Raw genomic sequence first — 20,949 nt, 5'->3', positions numbered from 1 at the left:
ACAGTCACGTGAATATTTGCTCTTATCGCCGACACTGGAGAAACCTGGAAGCCTACACTTTAGAATCCTGACAGTCGACACTGGTCGACACTGGAGAATCCTGACAGCCGACACTGGAGAATCCTGACAGCGTGTGGTGCATGAGCTGTGAGGATTCAGAAGTCTGCAGTCAGGTAGATTGATTGCAGATTTTCATTAGGAGATCTGACAACTCCTTTAAATATATCACATACTGCCAAAATAACGTTACAACATAAAAATTACACAATGCACATAATGAATGCCAAAAAAGCACTATATTTGGGGTTAAAGGGATTCCAAGGATTAGAAATATAGGCTCTGAATTTTTTTGCGCAGATACTCCGCAGGACACGGAGATTGCACCAAACCTCTTATCACTGACAGTACTCAGCCGCCCCCACACCTGTCTGCTTTGATGTCTCCCACAGACTAGACCTGATGGAACATTGGCTCAAAGCCAGACTGTCAGATAGTAAGCATGTGATAGAAGACCGCACTCAGCCTTAATTGGCTGATTTCTCCTCCTAATCCATTCTGTCCTCCTCTGGCCCAAGTCCCAGCTTATCAGCCTAAGGGCTCATTCACACATCCGATTTTTCCATGTATGAGCAAAACGGACCGATTATTCTGATCAGACTTTGATCAGAGGGTGGTCCAAGTGGAAGCCATTTTTCTTGGCAGTGAGGGTGATCATATACAAGGGTCATTACAATGCAAAGTAAAAGAGAGTGTTAACTTGGTCAAGCTATTTGATTGAGTCACATTTAGAAAAACCTATTGTGGTAGGGGCCGGGGTTGGGGGGGTGGACCACTGCTTACCCTGTCCGGATGACACAGACACCAGGCGATGCAAGGACGAGGCGGAGACAGATTTCAATAGTAACAGTTCCGGATTTATTCGTCGTCCTCCTGACGACCACAACCACGCACCGCAGCCTCCTTACAGTTCTCTGTCTCCAGGCCCGGGTACCTGCACCTTTGCTCCAGTCGAAGTAACATTCATCGTGGATCTTGCACTGGGGCTGTCCTAGACCAATCTACCGCCAGCGCTTCACCTGCCCGAGGTCGTCGTCCAATCGGTACCCCCGGGGCCTCGTCTGTCCTGCGGTCCGTCGGGTCAGGGCCACCCCCCCGACTGTCTCTTTGCTGTCCGTCCCCTGGTCGAGCTCTTCTCTCTTCACCGTCTTCTACCAAGCTCCTCCCGGGACTAGCCTGCCTGGAACCCTACCCTGTTCTATTTATCCCCTCTCTCACCGGGAATTCCCCTCCTGGGTTCCTATCTCCTGCCCCCCATGATTAAGCGTTTCTCAAGCCATAAGCTGATGTTAAGTCCTAAGCTACTCCCCCCTGCCATCTTGTGGTCATTTCTCGGTACTGCACACTCCTATCTACCTTTCCTAGCTGTCACCCTTCTATCCTGTAAATCTCCGTCTCTTGTGTACAAACCGTCCCCTCGTACTACCAGTCACGTCTGTCCGTCAAGTCACCTTCCCCACACTGACATGGGCTTTTATTTTTGGAGAGATCTGTAGGAAGCAAGTAGGATGGATCTCTACCTCCACTCCGGGTCTTGGGAGTGGCCCATGGCCACGATTCCCATTTAAACTTTCAGTTAAGGGTTAGGTGTGCTAGTATTTGGTTTTGCAAGAGGCAGAGCAGTAGATCTGTGTATGTCAGGTATGTGTCAGACTGAACACAGGTCAGAGCCCGAGAGAGAAAAGCCAATGGCTCACCCACGATTTCACAGTGGAGATATTTAAAAAAAAAGTTTATCCACCTTCTCCTTTCTGACAGCTCGTGAAAATTGGATGGCACACAGATGTCATCCGAGTGCTGTCCAATTTTTTCATGGACCCATAGACTTGCATTGCTGATTTTGGTCTAACCCTTGGCTCAATATCAATCCATAACCGATGTGATGAGTGACAGAGAAAGTATAACCTCTAGATAGAAAGATCGCCCTGGTGCTGTGTTCATGATGAACAGAAGAGGATCTGGGATCTTAATTAGAATGTCAGTCAGTAGTTAAGGCGAGAAATTATGAGCCCGTGGTTGGGACAGATGTGATAAAATGCTTTGGTAAAAGCAAATGGATTGAATACAAGGAAGAAAGTGATCTGCGGTGAAAAGCTAGATGGACGTCACGCTATATGGCGGCCTGTCACAATTCTGCCTATTCCACAGTTCTGTCTTTCTGTGCATTGGAAATCATTTTACTGATTATAAGCAGTGGGATATTTTGGCGCCAGGGATGGAATATTCCGGTCATAAGTGAAGCTCATCTGTTACTAAGATTAGATCTCCATTAGTCTGGCATAACTGGCGATATATAGCCGCTTCTCCTAAACATTTCACAACGTCCTTCATTGGCTTTATCTAGATCCAAAACAAGCCAGATTGACCCTGCTCCTCTCGGCATTCACTGAAGCTATTAGTAAGCGTGCGGCCCTTATTTTCTTTTTTTTTTTTTTTTTACTAAATTCAAGGGCATTGCTGAATGATATTAAAAAAAAACGCTTTTTAGTTTCGGAAAAAATGGGTCGTTCCTGTTGTTAGAGGTCAACTCTAATTACTTAGGTTCTGTGTACACCGCGTATTTTTTTTGGTAGACTCTGCCCAGAATCCTCCTTAAAAAGCGCAGCAAAACTGCCCCACATGATGAACATGATGCACAGCAACGTCAAAACGGCCTTGCTGTGCACATGTTCCGTCGTATGTCACATTTTTTTTTTATCCATTTCAGGATTCGGAAACCCTAACGAGGTAAAAAGAAGCAACAAGTTCACTCTACGTCTGGCAGCAGCCTGCTCTCTATAACTAACAGTATCAATTCAAAGTTGCCGACAGCAGAGACCCTGCAAGAACAACCGCATCACCTCAGCAAGAAAAAAAAAGCCACCGGCATCTTCCTGAAGCAGCTTCGCCCGGGAAAACTTAGCAGCTTGTCCAGCATCTAAGTAACGCTGTGTGCACATAGCCTTAAAGGGCTATTCCCATCTACAAGATCCTATCCCAATTATGTAGTAGGTGTAATAATATTAAATTTAGCAAATACCTCCAATTAGGAATGTAGTATAGTTTTTCTGCTTCGCAATGTCTCTTACCTCATGTGCAGGCATTGCAGGACCTTAGGTATCCATGGTTACCTAAGGTCCTGCAATGCCTGCACATGGGGGAAGTGACATAGCAAATCAGAAAAACTATACTACATTCCTAATAGGAGGTATTTGCTAAATTTAATATTATTACACCTACTACATATTAAGAGATGATCTTGGAGATGGGAATAGCCTTTTAGGGAAGCTAAAATGACCTTATATTAAATTCAGAATTTTGTGTTACAAGTATTTTTATTTTTTTTCATGTCACGATTCAATTCGAAAACCAAATTGGTAATCTTACAATTTTCACACTGGCAACTGGGACTATTTTAGACTGAGGTAGGGTTACAATGACAGGTAACTCCTCTGTACAAAGCTGATAACACAGGATCCACCATTCACAATAGGCGATGTCACAGCTGACCTTTTCCCCCTCCCTGCACAATGATCTTAGCACGCAGTCATTACATGCTTCATTACAAAAGATAGGGTCAGAGTCTGTACAGATTGTGATGAGGAAAAAAAAATGATGAAACTTAACACAAAAAATATATTACAACAGTAGGTCATTTTCTGATGATAGTTTCCTTTAAAATAGGATGAAACAGCAATATCAGCCCCAGACCAAAGAGAAGTAGAGTGCTGTTTTTGGAAAAAAAAAATCCACTGTTTTTCTAATTTTGGTCTTGCAGCAATTAAATACAAAATCTCCATTTGTCCAGCAGATAATAAAAACAGTAACAACATTTTTTGACAAAGGACCATGTAGGTCTGAAACATGTTGCCTGGAGCGCAGTGGATATTTCTTTTCTGCCTTTTTAATTTTTGTGCTATTCTCTTAATCCATTTTTGTGTCTTTTATACCTCTGGATTAGTGATGAGCGAGTATACTCATTGCTCGGGTTTTCCCGAGCATGCTCGGGTGGTCTCCGAGTATTTTGGCGTGCTCGGAGATTTAGTTTTCGTTGTCTTATCTGCATGATTTGTGACTGCTAGACAGCCTGAATACATGTGTGGAATGCCTGTTTGTAGGGAATTCCCACATGTATTCAGCCTGTCCAGCAGCCGCAAATCATGCAGATGAGAGGACGAAAACTAAATCTCCGAGCACGCCAAAATAATCAGAGGACACCCGAGCATGCTCGGGAAAACCCGAGCAACGAGTATACTCGCTCATCACTACTCTGAATCAATTAAGCAATTCTTTTAAGAAGATGTGAGTGTCGGCTATCGCTTGGACGGTTGCTGATACTGGAGTATTTTGCCGTGTACCTGGACAGGTGAGCTGGTTGCTCCTTTTTCATACTATAAATGAATATTATATTTAAAATGACATTTTTCCTAGTTTACGGGACACATGGACTGATCATCAATGTGGGGGTCCCCCTCCATCCTCTACATCTTGTCCCCACATACCTTTCTTACTTTCATGACTGCTCTATTTATGCCCATACATCCCTCGCAACTTCCTAATCTGTAAGATAAGCAGTCGTTCTCCTCCTAGAGATTAGCAATAAACCCCCTAAAAAGCCTAACAATATATCAAAAACCTTACACATTGAAGAGATTTATGATACTTGGAAAATCTGCAATCTCCTCATTACAAGTTCCGATATAAAGCAATGCGTGTATTCGTACGACAAAGTGGATTTCCTAAGAAAATACTGGAGTCACTTCTCGTACAATATTAAAGGGGTTATCCAGGACTATATTAATGTTTTTACTATGGGCCTAAAGCCCCCGTCACACACAGTGATCTCGCTAGCGAGATCGCTGCTGAGTCACAAGTTTTGTGACGCAACAGTGATCTCACCAGCGAGATCGCTGTGTGTGACACTTATCAGCGACCGGCCCCCCTGCCGGGTATCGCTGATCGTGCTGGAATGGCCTGGACATTTTTTTGATCGTTGGTCTCCCGCTGGCCAGCATGCATCGCTGCGTGTGGCAGGCGGGAGACCAGCGATCAGTGAGCTGGAGCTGGTAACCAAGGTAAACATCGGGTTTCTAAGTGCGGCGCTTAGAATCCCGATGTGTACCTTGGTTACCAGCTCCTTGCACCAGCGCGCTGGTATCTTAATGTACACTGCGGGTAACTAAGCGACGTGCGTCGCTTGTTACCCGCGTGTCGCTGTCCTGATCGCTGCTGAGATCTGTCTGTTTGACAGCTCATCAGCGATCATGTAGCGACACACCAGCGATCCTGATAAGTTCATATCGTTGTCGGGATCGCTGGTGAGTCGTTATGTGTGACGGAGCCCTAAGAACTAACAGGCAGGTAGGTGCTAACTACCTGTCTGTTCAGCCCAGCACATATTTCTGCTGGCACAGAGCGGTCACATACTGTTATGTGGTTTCCGCTGACATCATGTTGACAGAGCAGGGACTTTGTGACTGCAGATGTCATGCTGATTGACAGCTGGCTCCCTGCTGCCTAACTGCAGGGAGCCGGCTGTCAATCAGCATGACGTCAGCAGTCATGCCCCGTCAACAGAGCAGCTCATAAGAAGAAAAGCTGCTTTGTTTATCCGAAGCAGCTGAATCGCCGGCAGGAGCGGTCAGTGACCACCCTATCTCTGCCAGCGCCGGGTAGAACAGGCAGGTAGTTGCCTCTGTTAGCAGCTACCTGCCTGTTAGTTTTTTGGCTTATAGTAGAAAAATAATATAGTCGTGGACAAGCCTTATAATGTGGTTGAATGTCTAAGTATAGTACACAGATACAGCAGAGCTACATTTACTGCTTAATCCTTAGAATTCAACATTTTTTATAACAATCTGAATCATTAATAAAGCAACCGATTTTGTCTTTTTACAACATCATTTAAAGATTATTACTGGGTGCAGGTTTCTCTTTGATCACAGGGCGATCTGGACGCTGAGGAACTTTCGGAGGCTTCACATTACGTCTGTTGAATCCATCTATATAGGAAAAAATAATAATTTATTGCGAAGGAAGCTGAACAAATACAAAAAAAGAGGAATTTCTGAGAAAAATATGTAGAAATGTACGGAGAAAATATATAGAAATGTAGATAGAAATGAATTATATTAGGGGCATGTATTAAATGCATAATAAAGCTGCGGGTGAGGAACCGCTATAACAGATGCAAAACAAACACAAAAGGTAAAAAAAGTGGTGACCATACAGTCATCATAGTCCTCCCTCTCCAGGCGCTCATTGTAATCTTCAGTTGGGGGCTCCACGTCCACACCTGACGGGAACAAAACACACAGAATGTTGTTCCTATCTTCAAAAAGGGGAAGAAGGTGGACCCAGGCAACTATAGGCCGGTGAGTCTGACTTCTATACCAGGAAAGATCTTTGAACAAATTATTTAACAACATGTATGTAAGTACCTGGATAAGAATGCAGTGATTAAACAGAGTCAGCATGGGTTTGTAACTAATAAGTCATGTCAGACTAACTTAATTTCCTTCTATGACGGAATCACTGATTGGGTGGATCAGGGAAATGCTGTAGATATACTATATCTTGACTTCAGCAAAGCATTTGACAAAGTATCTCATACAATCCTTATTGAAAAAATGACTAAGTATGGAATGGACAAGGCAACTGTTAGGTGGATTCATAACTGGCTTAGTGATCGGACCCAAAGAGTGGTCGTAAATGGCTGCACATCCAGTTGGAAGAATGTCTCAAGTGGGGTACCACAGGGCTCTGTCCTGGGCCCTGTATTGTTCAACATCTTTATCAACGATTTAGATGAAGGAATTGAGGGTAAACTGATTAAATTTGCTGATGACACAAAGCTAGGAGGGATAGCTAATACTAGAGAAGAGAGAGAGGATTCAAAAAGATATAAATAAACTGGAGCAGTGGGCAGCAACTAACAGAATGGTTTTTAACAGGGAAAAATACAAAGTACTATATCTGGGCAATAAAAATGAAAAAAGCATATACAGAATGGGAGGAATAGGGCTAAGCAAAAGCACATGTGAAAAAGACTTGGGTATACTAATAGATCACAGACTGAATATGAGTCAACAGTGTGATGCAGCAGAAAAAAAAGGCAAATGCAATTCTTCTTCTTCTTCTTTATTTTTTTTATATAGCGCTAACATATTCCGCAGCGCTTTACAGTTTTGCACACATTTTCATCACTGTCCCCGATGGGGCTCACAATCTAAATTCCCTATCAGTATGTCTTCGGAGTGTGGGAGGAAACCGGAGTGCCCGGAGGAAACCCACGCAAACACGGGGAGAACATACAAACTCCTTGCAGATGTTGTCCTAGGTGGGATTCGAACCCAGGACTCCAGCGCTGCAAGGCTGCAGCGCTAACCACTGAGCCACCGTGCTGCCCACGGATGTATTAACAGAAGCATTCAGTCTAGATCACGTGAAGTCATTATTTCCCTCTACTCCTCTTTGGTCAGACCTCATCTGGAATACTGTGTCCAGTTTTGGGCGCCACATTTTAAAAAAGACATCAACAAACTGGAGCAAGTTCAGAAAAGAGCGACCAGAATGGTGACCGGTCTGCAAACCCTGTCTTATGAGGAAAGGTTGCAGGATTTGGGAATGTTTAGCTTGCTAAAGAGAAGACTGAGAGGAGACTTAATAACTGTCTACAAATATCTCAAGGGCTGTCACATTGTAGAAGGATCAACTTTATTCTCATTTGCACAAGGAAAGACTAGAAGCAATGAGATGAAACTGAATGGGAGGAGACACAGATTAGATATCAGAAAAAACTTTTTGACAGTTAGAGTGATCGATGAGTGGAACAGGCTGCCATGAGAGGTGGGAGTTCTCCTTCAATAGAAGTCTTCAAACAGAGGCTGGACAGATATCTGTCTGGGATGATTTAGCGAATCCTGCTTTGAGCAGGGGGTTGGACCAGATAGCCCAGGAGGTCCCTTCCAACTCTACGATTCTATGATTCTATGTATATTAAATTGTCAGATTTATGTAACATTGTCCACTTCTATAAGTTACAAAGAGTCCTATTCATTATTACATTTGCACCTTTTTTTGGCCACTTCTTGGGGTTTTCAACCTCTTTTTCATCTGCACCTTTTTCTACTTCAAAAAAGTCTATTTTTTGCGGTCCTTTGTTTTGTTTTTTACTTTTATGTACACCATTGTTGGTGGGATAGGTGTTTTGAGTCGTTTTCAGCTGAATCATCAATTGCGACTTTTTAAAATGTAGTGAACATTTTGCAAAAGAAAAAAAGGTTAAATACAAAAATTAAGAGCATTTTTGATTTGCCGAAAAAATTATGAACCATGTGCACCATTTCGAAAAATTTGGCACAAAAAACGTCAACGAATGCCTAAAGATAGAAAAGTGACTTAAAAAAAAGGTAGATGATAAATGAGAGCCTTAATGTCCAGAACTGAACACCATTTAGGATTTTTAAACAAAACAATTAAAAAAAAGGCAAAAAAAACTCTACGTAATATACAGGCGGTAAATCACACATAGGCATAAGACGTCCGTTTCTTGCATACGAGTGCTATCCGTGCTTTTCACAGATGTTTACTACCTACAATACAATAGTGAATAGGGCTGTTCACATGTCCATGATTTTTCGGGAATCAAGCAGTCCATGCAAAATTCTAGGAGACATGTTCGATATTGATCCAAGTGTCGGATCAAAATCGGAAATGCAAGTTTATGGGTCAGAGAAAAAAATCTGATTGCACTAGGATGCCATCCGAGTGTGGTCTGATTTTCACAGATTGATAGATAGGAGAAAGAGAAGAAATTTTTTATTTTTCACATACAGGAAAAATTGATGAAACTCGGACCAAATTCTTATGAAAGTTTGACTGAAATCACTGAAGAAGCTCAGTTTTTATCGCACGTGAAAAAACCTGACATGTGAATGAGGTCTTATCCTACTCTTGGATACTCAATTTGAGGCTATGTGTCCACGTATGCAGAAAATTTCTGCTTCAAAACCGGACTCCTTCCCAGAAAACGCGCGTTTTATCTCTGCGCGTTTTTGATGCGCACAAAAAGTGCGGAATTCATTTAAAATGAATGGGATGCTTCTTGTATGTGTTTTTGAAGCGCTTTGACCGGGACAAATGCTTCAAAAACGCGAAAGAAACGCTTACGTGGGCACACAGCCTCAGGGTTCCTTGCAACTGAGGCTAGTTTCACACTAGCGTTTATTTCCTGCAGCGCACGGCGCCGCTAAGCCCCGCCCCTCCCGGCTCCCTGCCCTTCCCCATCCGGTCATCGGCACCTACTAGCGCACATGGACGCTTGCGATCTGCGCACCCTGAGAAATGAGACATTTTCAGCCTGTTCTAACCTGGGCCTCTCTAGTTTTACTTCCAGCCATGCTGCCTCTGCAGCAATCATGGTCCTTAGAGGAAATCTATCAGGTCCCTTTTGCGTACCATACTACTAGTATCCTGAAATAGGGCTGGGACAGCCTTTTCAGGATATGCAAATTTTATTGCTGTACGTAGATGCACTGCGTTACTGTAAGCCCTGGAAAATTTATAGCTGCACACCGTGTAGTCAAGCGTATGTAATGCAAAATGAATATTCACCCGTTACCCCACCCAAAATCCCGTCCACCCCTCTGCGCCGGCGTCAGTGGTTGAACCAAACTGCTGTATGCCCGAGGATCACATCGCAAGCCTTGGACTGGCCGTCTGCTCTCCTGCCCTGACCGCGACAGCCAATATCTCTATGCAGCAACTATACAATATGTAGCACTAAGGGATAGGCTAGTGTCACACTGGTGCATATTCTCTTATCTGAGAAAATTGATCGATTATGTAACTGACAATCTGATCAGACTCTAGGCAAAAGGAAGTGGGGGTAGAGAAACTGCGATCAATATTGCAGTCAATACAACATAAATGTACTGTGTGGACAGGACACCATCACATCCGGTCCTGGTGAAGACCACTGGAGCAGCGGGTGTTACTTTATAACATTCCCTAGGCTGTGGTTAGTGCTAAAAAGTGGTGAGAAGTTGAGAACCCCTCACACTCTTCCTCAATCCACCCGTCAAGAAACTAAACCGGTAAAGGCAAATTCCAGAACAGCCGTATGCACGAGACCTTTATAATTATCAGCATCTTAATATCACATAGATAAAACGCACCTTCCGACCATTTGTCTTCTCCAGTTTGTAATTTTGTGCCAGTCACCGGTGGTCTCCTGTACCTTTCCTCCTCCTCAGGAGGCTGTCTGTACCTTTCCTCCTCCTCAGGGGGCGGCCTGCTCCTTTCCTTCTCCTCAGGGGGCTGTCTGTACCTTTCCTTCTCCTCAGGGGGCTGTCTGTACCTTTCCTGTTCAGTAACATCAGGTGTTTTGTACCCTTCTTTTATAATTTCTGGTTCCTTATATTGTTCCTCATCATAGTCCTCTGGGACGTGCGTTCTGTACCCGTGTTCTTCTTCTCCGTCCGTGATGTAGGGTGTTCTGTATTTTTCCTCATTATAGTCCTCAGTGACTTGAGGTCTTCTATAGCCATGTTTATCTTGTTCATGAGTTTGTGGTTGTCTCTCTCTTTCTTCCTCCGCTGTAATTGGTGTTCTATAACTGTCCTCTCCGTCAGGCAAATGGGGTCTCGTGAATGTCTCTTCTTTTTTTATTTTCTTGTCCCTGTGCCCTTCTTCCTCTATGTCTGGATGTCGGTCTTGTTTCTTAACTGGTGCCTTCTTTGTAGGTTTGGGTGGCTTAGGTTTTTTAGTTGGTTTTGGCTTTTTTTCTTTGGGCTCTTTTGGTTTCTTAGTTGGTTTTGGAGGTTTTTCCTTTTTAGGTGCCTTCTCTTTTGGCTTTTTGGTGGGTTTGAGGGGTTTCTCTTTTTTCTCTTTGTTTGGTTTTTCTTTAGCCTTTACTGCTGTTTCTGTGGTATAAAGAACATAGTCAAAATCTAGATGATGTATAGATAGCGAAGGTGGATGGATAGATAGACAGATACATAGATAGATAGTTAGATAATAGATAGATATGAGATAGATGATAGATAGATATGGGATAGAAAGATAGATAATGAGATGAATACTGTATAAAATCGAGCCTCAAGGATCTTTATGGAGTAGGGTTGCCAACTATCCAAGAAATTGGTATATTGAGCTTCTGACATGTATACCTTTTATGGCTTTCTCACACGAGCATATAACACAGCCGAGTGCTATATAATTTATCAGATAGCACTTGGACCAAGGCTATGAGAAAACAGTCACAGCAAGCTGAGAGTGCATCCAATAATTAAGCCATACGCACCCATACAAGTCTATGGGTGGGTGTAAAACATCGGACTGCACTCCGATATCATCCGAGTGCAGTCCAAAAATCAGCGGACAGAGACAGCGGATGAGATGGAGAAATTAAGTTCTAAATCTTCTGTGCTCTCTCAGGCGAGAGAATCGGATCACACTAAGATGACGCTCGGCTCACGCTCTGATAGAGTTTGAGCTGAGTGTCATTAGTATAACTAACCCGAATCTCTCACATGACAGAGAGCATATGGCCAGCTGACCGTAGCCTTAATGTCAATGATTACTTATTGATTTCTGATGAGTGCATAAAAGATGTTGGCCATCTTGTGATTTATATCGAGGTTGTCCGGAAAAAAAATGTAAGAAATCAAGTTGACAACCCTACGACGGAATTCTTTCTTCCCATATACAACAGAGCTGTAATTCAGTCATGAGTACAGTGCTACAACATTCTGCATATTCGAGAAAAAAGCAGACATTTTATCAGGAAAAGGAATTCGGCGTTAGTTGCATTGAGCTTTATGTTGCGGGATCTAACACCCCTATCTGATATTGGTAGGCCCATCAATGTTTTACAATGAGTGAGAATACGATCACATTAATATCTCCCATGTGTCAGAGAGTTCACGATCCGAGATCTGTAAGCTGTCGTGTGGATAATTGTTAGCAGGTTGAGTCACATCTTCAGTAACTGTCTAGGAATGTTTTTGTGATTTCCATTATGGGTCATCTCTTTCTCATTTTTCCATTTTGGGCAGAAATCAGTCAATGTACAACACGATTACTTGCTAAACTTGCCCATTAACTTGCCCCTCACCTCCAACCTCACCTTTAGGGGGTTTTGGCTTTTTCCCCATGTGAGTCTCTTCTTCTTCCTCATACCCTCCACCTCTAGTGATTACTAGGCCACCCTCTTCTTCCTCTCTTCTGGGTTCTGCTTTGTCATCATCATCTTCCTCAGGAACCAACTCCTTGAGGAATCCATCCAGGAATTCTTCAATTTCATCATCAGTGAGAACTGACTGTGCCCGGACTGAAGAAGGCAGCAGTGGCAGGAGAAGCGACAGAATCACCAGGGAGGTTCCACTTTTCCACATCACTTACTTCCAGAGGGCAACAAAGAAAGAAGTAGGACGCCTGTAAAGAAAAATATAATTAGTAGTGGTCATTTTATTGTCTTTTGAATCAAGTATTTTTTATTGATTTTCAACTGTAAGAAAAACTAAACAGCAAAACCCTATCCCCACCCCTTTAATAAGCCCATCAGTTCTTATCTTAAATAATTGACAAGGGCTGATGCTGACTATGACATGACTAGCTGCTATGATGTCTACCACACATAGCTAAGCACACACAGACATAAGAGAGTCCTGTACCCTTATCTGTAGACTGAAGCAGCAGCATCAAGGACATTATGCAGCAGTACTGAGCAGTGTAGCTGTGAATCCTGCTCTTTGCGAGACAAAACGCTTATTAAAAAGAATCAGTACCAGATGTCTCTCACTACTTTTTTTCTAACCCTCTGCTCTGCCATTACCTTCCCTAATATCCTTTCTATACATTTTGATAGGAAGCTATAATCTGTTCTCTCTTTAAGCTGGAAGCCCATTTTGACTAATTTTATCTGATGAAGAGTTCTGAAATCAGTGGAAGTAGAAGACATGGCTGATTAGTGAAAAATAGGCATATTTCTCTGGTAAGTTGTATTACAAACTTTCTTTAATTCACATGTACTATTGATTTACATAAAGTTTGTTTGGCACGACTTTTGACATAGTAACATAGTAACATAGTTATTAAGGTTGAAGGGAGACTTTAAGTCCATCTAGTTCAACCCATATCCTATCCTAACTTGCCCTAACATGTTGATCCAGAGGAAGGCAAAAAAAACCCCATGTGGCAACAGTAAGCTTCACATTGGGGGAAAAAATTCCTTCCCGACTCCACATACGGCAATCAGACTAGCTCCCTGGATCAACGCAATATTAAGGAGACTAGTGTATATACCCTGTAATATTATACTTTTCAAGAAAGGCATCCAGTCCCTTCTTAAATTTTAGTAGTGAATCACTCATTACAACATCATATGGCAGAGAGTTCCATAGTCTCACTGCTCTTACAGTAAAGAATCCGCGTCTGTGAATATGCTTAAACCTTCTTTCCTCCAGACGTAGAGGATGCCCCCTTGTCCCCGTCACAGGTCTAAGAGTAAAAAGATCATTAGAAAGGTCTTTGTATTGTCCCCACATATATTTATACATTGTAATAAGATCACCCCTAAGCCTTCGATTCTCCAAACTAAATAACCCCAAGTGTAATAACCTGTCTTGGTATTGCAGACCCCCTAGTTCCCTAATAACCTTGGTCGCTCTTCTCTGCACCCGCTCCAGTTCAGCTATGTCTTTCTTATACACCGGAGACCAGAACTGTACACAGTATTCTAAGTGTGGTCGCACTAGTGACTTATATAGAGGTAAAATTATGTTCTCCTCATGAGCATCTATGCCTCTTTTAATGCCAACACAGGTACAGTCACATCGGCAGATAATGTTTATTACCTTTCATGGGCAGACTCCTAAACAGATATTGATGACATGTACTAAGGATATACCTTTATGGATGAGCCACATAATGATGGGAGGGGAGAGTCCAAAACAGGTGCAACGGGAAAGTGGACTAGTTATCCTTATAAGCCAATCCGCTTCAGATTTCATATATCATAAGCCTTTATGCTGAGTTCCAAATTATTATGCAAATTGGATTTAAGTGTCATAAAGATTCCATTTGTTTTGTTTTCTTAATAAACTCATGGTTTTGTAGCTCAGGGCTCCTTAGATCACTGAAATCGACCTCAAACACCTGTGATAATCAGAATTGAAGAGGTTAAACTGCTGCAATAAATGCTAACTCTCATTGCAAGAGACTTGGGTGCCAGCTGTGTAATACAGCCTGCACCCGTGCTGCATGGAGCAGGCTCATCTCCTGAGCCCGTTCCATACAAGCAGCGTGCACGCAACGGCAATCCATGTATGGCAAATATTGCAAATTGTAACCTGGGTAGAGATGACTACCCCGTGACACTTGCCTGGGTTCACCAGGTGCTGGCATCGGCCGTACTAACTTTTTCAAATTGTTTTCTTGGAGATGGGTGTGACCGAATTACTATTCATACTTTCTTTCCAGCGTGCCATGCCCAATTCTGACCCCCCGAATGTTCCTCTGGAGGCTAAGCCTCAGGGAAGAATGAAGAATGTTTTGAGAGCCCCGCTTTGTGGAAGCCCCTGTGTTGCCTGGGAGTATCGCCAACACTTTGGGGAGTCTAGGAGGTCTCACCTTTTTTGGGGGGACCCTGCCAGACTTTGCAGGAGAGTTGGCAAATCTGTTGTAATGTATCTCGTGTAACGCCGTACTGCTTATGTACAGTACTGTACCGGAGTTCTGCTCTTGAGGCTATAATACTTTACAAATGTAATTGCATTGCATGGTCACTTCAACATACTGTAAACCCATTCATCTAAAAATGACTACAAATCTAAATCACTATAGAAAACCAGAGCAGAGAAAAAAAAACACATAATAATGCACAAAAGACAGATAAATCCTAAATACTAACACTAGGTAAAGACATTCTAACACCTCAGGATGTAAAGCACAGCACCATATGCTCAGGATAATAAGGGGATTTCCATCTTACTCATATTCCAAGATGTCATATGGTTTCATAGGGAGGAGGACAATGTAACCCACGAAATAAGAAGTCATTTCTGGATATTGTGCCAGAAAACATAAGCGTAAAATACTTCAGTTCTTAGAGCATAAATTCACATTACATAGTGAAAGAATACAGCTGCAGACTGCAGAAACCTATGTGCTATGTGTGCACGCGCCGTACAGTGTGACTATCACTTTACATAGGTGATCAGGGCAAAATAGCTAATCACAGCTCTTAAAGGGAATTTGCCAGTAGGATGGTCTCTCCTAAGCTATCTATATGGGCATGTAGGTCATAGGAAACTGAATAAAATGATAGCTTTATATCTGCGATCTGATATCTTATTCCAGAGAAATCCATGTTTTTCTTAATATGTAAATGAGCTGTTAAGATCTATGGGCTGGACATAGATCACCCTGAGAATCCGCCTCCAGAGATTATTCTAAAAGAAAAAGGCATTACCAGTGTGAGATATGCAGACTGTCAGTCATTATATGTTTCATATTGGTAACTCCTCCTTTTATTTACAATAAGCGCTGGATTCTCAGGGAGATCTATGTCCGGCCCATAGATCTTATCAGCTCATTTACATATTAACAAAAATGTGGATTTCTCTGTAATAAGACATCGAATTGCAGACATCATAATATCATTTCATTAATCTTTCTATGACCTGCATGCCCATATAGACATCTTAGGGAGGTTGATCCTACAGGCAGATACTTTTCAAAGAGAAATTAAAATGTTATGCTAAATTTATTTTTTGAAAATTTTTTTTATGTTTTTATTGTATTATTTTCACATTACTATCTGTAATAATTAAAAAAAAATTCTTGCAATTTCCACACTGGCCACTAGGCTTAATAGACTTCTGTTTCCTGTTGAACACATGGATAGTGGCAGCAATAGACTAACTCAAACCCTATTTTTTTTCTACAGAACTGTTATCTGAGCATGCTTTAAGCTGGGAAAAGATCATTATATAGGGAGGTGGTGGAGGAAAGTGATCACATCACCTATTCTGAATGGTGGATCCTGTGTTATCTCTGGTACATATACTGAGGTGTTACCTTTCTTTGTAATCCTGTCTATGAAGATAATGAGACTGCTGAAAAGTCTTCCGTACAGAACAGGAAGTGTGAGTCTAATATGAGGCCCAGTGTGAAAATTGCAAGATTTTAGATTTTTTTATATGGAGAGAAAGAGAGGTGTCTGACACTGGCTTACTCTACATACCCCATGTATGCTCAGTCAAGCTGAGTGTGCATGTTTATAGAGAATTGGGAGCAACAGTTGATGGGTGAACCAGCCCCATCAGGCTACTTAGCATAGTGAATACACTAGTACTTTCAGTGCAAAAAAATCACATCAAGCATGGGAGTTAGTAGGAGGCTTAATAATTATAATTTTATCAGCTCTATAAAAGAAGGACAGAGGGATTGGGACAGAACTTTGAAGTTATGGGCACAACATACAGGGACAGAAATGTAGCGCCTTAGTCGGTTGGTTACCTGTCCCCTGAACGCTCCAACAACCTCAATGGAGGATCCGCTAATCCAGATGTGAAATAGTAGAAGTCCTAGGTCAGGTACCACCAGTGAGGAAGAAGATGATTCTGTCCCTCTCCACTAGAGCTTCTAGGTTCTGTGGCCACCAGAGACTAATGATGAAGGCTGCAGAGATAGTCCAGAACCACCGGAGTTCAGAGGAAACACAACATTGTGGAGTCTGCTCTTGGATTTATAAACCACAGGTCCAGAGATTGTTCTTTTTATCCAAATTCTTCATGCCGTTATTCCAACTCCTCTGACCCTCTCAGTCTGTACCTGACATCTGCTGGAAGGAAATTGAATCCAGCCCCTCTCTACCCTGCCTCCCTTAAAAAATCCTTAACCCTCCCAGCACCACAAATCAAAGCTCCTACAAGACAAGTAGAGAAAGTAAAAAGGATGAAAGTGGAATGGACAGGAAGGGGAGGATGATGAGTCAGGGGAAGCGTTTATGGTTATATGGATGGTTTCCTGAGATTAATAGATAAATTAGCTTCACAGTAGTGGGGGTTTTTGTTTTTTTTTAGAAACATACACTATATGTACAAAAGTATTGGGAAACACGTCTTCAATTCATCATTGAATTCAGGTTTATCATTCATTCCCATTATCACAGATGCATAACATCAGCCCCTCACCATGGTGTCTACCTTCACAGACATTCGTGGTGGTAAAGATCTCATTGATACCACCGCGGTCCTGTAATAGGAGCTACCTGCATAACAAGTCAGATCATGACATCTCTCCCCTCCTAAATATTACCCCATCACCCGTGAGAAGTGGAAGGAACTGCAACAACCCTGTGGAGACCCCGTAAAGTTCCAGAGCGGGGTCATCGAGTGCTCAGGAGCAGAGGTCAGAAAAGTCCCCAACGCTCTGCTGACTCCATAACTGCAAAGTCCAAACCTCCTCTGCAATTAACATTAGCATAAAAACTGTGCCCCCCCCCCCCCCCCGCCGGGAGCTTCATATCATGGGTTTCCACAGCTGAGCAGCTGCATGCAAGTCTTACATCACTAAGCACAATGTCAAGTGTTGGATGGAGTGGTGTAAAACCGCCACCACTGTACTCCAGAGCAGTAGAAATGTGTTCCGTGTGGTGATGGATCACACTTCTCCATATCTGGCATCTGATGAATGAGACTGGGTTTGGTGACTGCCAGGAGAACGTTTCCTACCTGACAATATAGTGCCAACTATAAAGTTTGATGAAGGAGGGAAATGTTATTGTTATTTTTGAGGCGTTGACCTATTCAATCTTAGTTTTAATGATGGGGAAATTCTAATACATCAACTTTCCAAGACATTTTAGACAAGTGTCTACTTCCAGCTTTATGGGAACAGTCTGGGGAGGCCCTTCTCTTTTCTTGCATGATAATAGGGCCCGTACTGTGACCCAAAGGGGCTCAAAGGGAGGGCCACATGACTAGGATGTATGGCTGGGCCTAGGTACAAGGGTGGGGATATCAATTATAAGATTATTGTCATTTAGCCCCTTTCACACATCAGTTTTTTGCTATCAGTCGCAATCCGTCGATTTTTGAAAAAAACAAATCCGGCGACTGATGAGATATATTTTTGACATCGTTGGGAAGGGACAAACATAACGCATTTACTCACATCACCGTAAGGCCATTTTAAGCCATCCAACTTAATATCGGCCAATGAATGGGGCTATCCACACCATTTTTCATCTGTATGTATCAGTAAAATCATAATAGTAAACAAGATGACAAGATCTACTGCCTGGGACCTCCAGGGGCCAAGATATACTGAAATGTTGTGAACACTCTTGATCTGACTTCTGAGTCTGGGCTCCCTCTGTTGGTTGCTGCGGGTAGTGGAGCTGGTTGGGTTGACAGAAGCCTAACACCTGAAGAGGATGAGTGGAGGTCAGGGGTTACAGACTGGGAGGATTTAAGTGAGCAAGCTTCTCTCAGTTGCTGCTGGTGATTTGGTTTTCTTCCTGTGCATTGTGAAGTCTGCTTTTCCCCTCCTTGGTTTTGCATCATTCAGATAAGTTATTTGATTTCTGGAATCTTTTTGCATTTGATACAGTTTTTGCCTTTCTCTCCTTTCTGCTTTGCTGTGTGGGTTCAGCATTATTCCCTGCTGGGATTGGTGCTGGACCCCGCTCATATGTCACAGCTTATGTCAGTCTGTTCAGTATTGCTAATCCCCTGTTATATTAGTATCTTTTGCTTTGCTTCCAGTTCACACCAGAATGCTGATCTAGTGGGGGAGAGTTTGTGTGGCCTCAGTGTTTTTGTATATCAGACATGTTGGATTTTTTAGGGTTTTTGCGTGATTGCAGACAGTATCTTTCCTGTCCTGTCCTATCTAGACAGTTTGGGCCCCATCATTTGCTCACTCTATTTTCTGCCTGTGTTTTGTGCCTCATCTTGTCTCACCGGCAATATATGTTTGGGGGCTATCTATTCCTTTGGGGTTCTACTCCAGGGCAGTTTAGCTTTTCCCTTTCTTGCTTTAGATTTAGTTAACTCTTTGGCTGTGCCGAGGCATCTAGGGCATCGTAGGAACGCCCCACGGCTAATGCTAGTTGTGTTGTTAGGTTTAGGGATCCGCAATCTGCTAAGTTAGCAACCTTTCTGGTTTCCTGGTTGCTTAGCTTATTCCCCAGCTATCCTCCTCAGTGACCGAATCATAACACTGAGGCTATGTGCCCACGTACCGTTTTTTAAACGCTCAGGAAACGGGTTCTCCTTCCCAGAAAACGTGCGTTTTTGCCGCGATTTTTGCGCAAAAAACGCGCGTTTTTGATGCTTTTTTTACGCGCGTCTTTTGGACTATAGGAAATAGCCAAAAACACGGACCTAAGCAGAAATTAATGAACATGCTGCATTTTTTACCGCTAAGCGTTTCCTTAGCGGTAAAAAACGCATCCATTGGCACAAAAAGGCCAAAATGCATTTAAATGAATGGGATGCTTCTTTTAAGCGTTTTTGATGCGGTTTGACCCAGAAAAATGCATCAAAAACGCTTAAAAAAAGCTACATGAGCACACAGCCTGAAAGTTGGGGATCTCATACACTTCTAAAAGACCCAGCACATCCCACGACCAGCCTCCACATGACCTCACCAAAGGGAAATATGTGGGCGCAACTTTGCTCTATTAAAAAGTAGAATTTAGGTTTGTTTGTTTTTTTGCCAGTGATGGATGGTACAGCTTTCTGTGGGTTCTGTCCTTTTTCCTAAGGAGTAAGTCCATCCGCTAAGCTATGAGTAATTTCCGTGAAACAGGTTTAGTACTTTTTCTTTTCTTATCTCTTTTATCCCATGTGATTGCATATACCATATTTTTTTGTTCCCATTTTGTAACATCTTGTATATTTTTTTATGAACACTATCGATCTTTCAGAATTAATTATATCAAATTTAATAGCTCTGTTCCTCTTGCTCTGTAAACCGCACCCCTGAAGTCATATGCTACCTGTAACGGGTGTCCAATCAGCATGTATAAATGATTGGTGGTGGCAGCTAGTGATTCCTTTTGTTATTGTGGAGTTGGCTATAGTTGTATATATATACGCCCCAACACGATCACTGCCAACTCCACAATAAGTAACCACTAGCTGCCACCCACCAACAATCGTTTATACAGGTCAATATATATATATATATATATATATATATATATATATATATATATATTGTGAGAATCATGTGGGAATAGTGGATGAGGGCAGGTATATCTCGCCCAGATTCCTTTCCTATGTGGCCTAGTCTGGTCAGTATCGCACCTGCTTACTAATGGATAATGGGAGGTGGATATAAAAGGATGCCAGGTGGTTGTGTGAGTGTCTCAGCCTGGGAACACAGAGAGCCTGTCTGTGTGAGAGACACACGTGAGAGAAAGCAGTGCCCACTGCAACTGTGGTTTGGCTGGACGGGAGAAGCCCGCCAGTTGGTAGTTAGGTTGTCCATTGTTTAGTTAGTGCCGGACAGGCAAGGATTTGTTTTATGTTTTATTTCCTTTTGCATTGCTTTCACCGTTAATAAACCTGACCCAGGGTCAGTTACACCCGAATCCCAGCTCTGCGCCTGAGTTTCATGCTGAACGCACGTGACCTTTGACCCCAGCAAAGGCGATCCCGGAGTGTTTTATCACTATATATATACAGTATATATATATATATATATATATACACACAGTATATTTCCTCTAACATTTGCTATACCACCATATCAGCATATAGTGCTCATCTACTACCATATAGTGCTCATATACTGCCATATAGTGCTCACATACTGCCATATAGTGCTCATATACCACCAAATAGTGCTCATATACTGCCATATAGTGAACACATAAAGCCATATAGTGCTCAC

The 20,949-nt window shown here is 42.5% G+C and overlaps 1 protein-coding gene across 5 annotated transcripts in view; it reads right to left on the bottom strand.

The window, feature by feature from the left end:
- Positions 1-20,949, bottom strand: part of AEBP1 (AE binding protein 1) — a 146,610-nt gene that overhangs the window by 56,846 nt on the left and 68,815 nt on the right. For 2 of the 5 annotated variants that reach the window (XM_073588628.1, XM_073588629.1), the window contains exons 2-5: positions 12,167-12,474; positions 10,215-10,961; positions 6,266-6,331; positions 5,955-6,038 (exon numbers count right to left, since the gene is read on the bottom strand). In XM_073588628.1, the coding sequence (XP_073444729.1) occupies positions 5,955-6,038; positions 6,266-6,331; positions 10,215-10,961; positions 12,167-12,434 (1,165 nt within the window). In that variant the 5' untranslated portion in view covers positions 12,435-12,474. Of the gene's footprint in view, positions 1-5,954; positions 6,039-6,265; positions 6,332-10,214; positions 10,962-12,166; positions 12,475-13,948; positions 14,085-16,560; positions 16,978-20,949 lie in introns of those variants that run through there. The other 3 variants (XM_073588626.1, XM_073588627.1, XM_073588630.1) reach the window with 3 other exon arrangements.

Source organism: Dendrobates tinctorius, unplaced genomic scaffold, assembly GCF_039654945.1.
Source record: "Dendrobates tinctorius isolate UK_male_01 unplaced genomic scaffold, ASM3965494v1 ptg000104l, whole genome shotgun sequence".
Taxonomy (NCBI): Eukaryota; Metazoa; Chordata; class Amphibia; order Anura; family Dendrobatidae; genus Dendrobates; species Dendrobates tinctorius.
The sequence above is the reverse complement of the archived record's forward strand: the minus strand, read 5'-3'. Positions and strand labels throughout refer to the sequence as shown.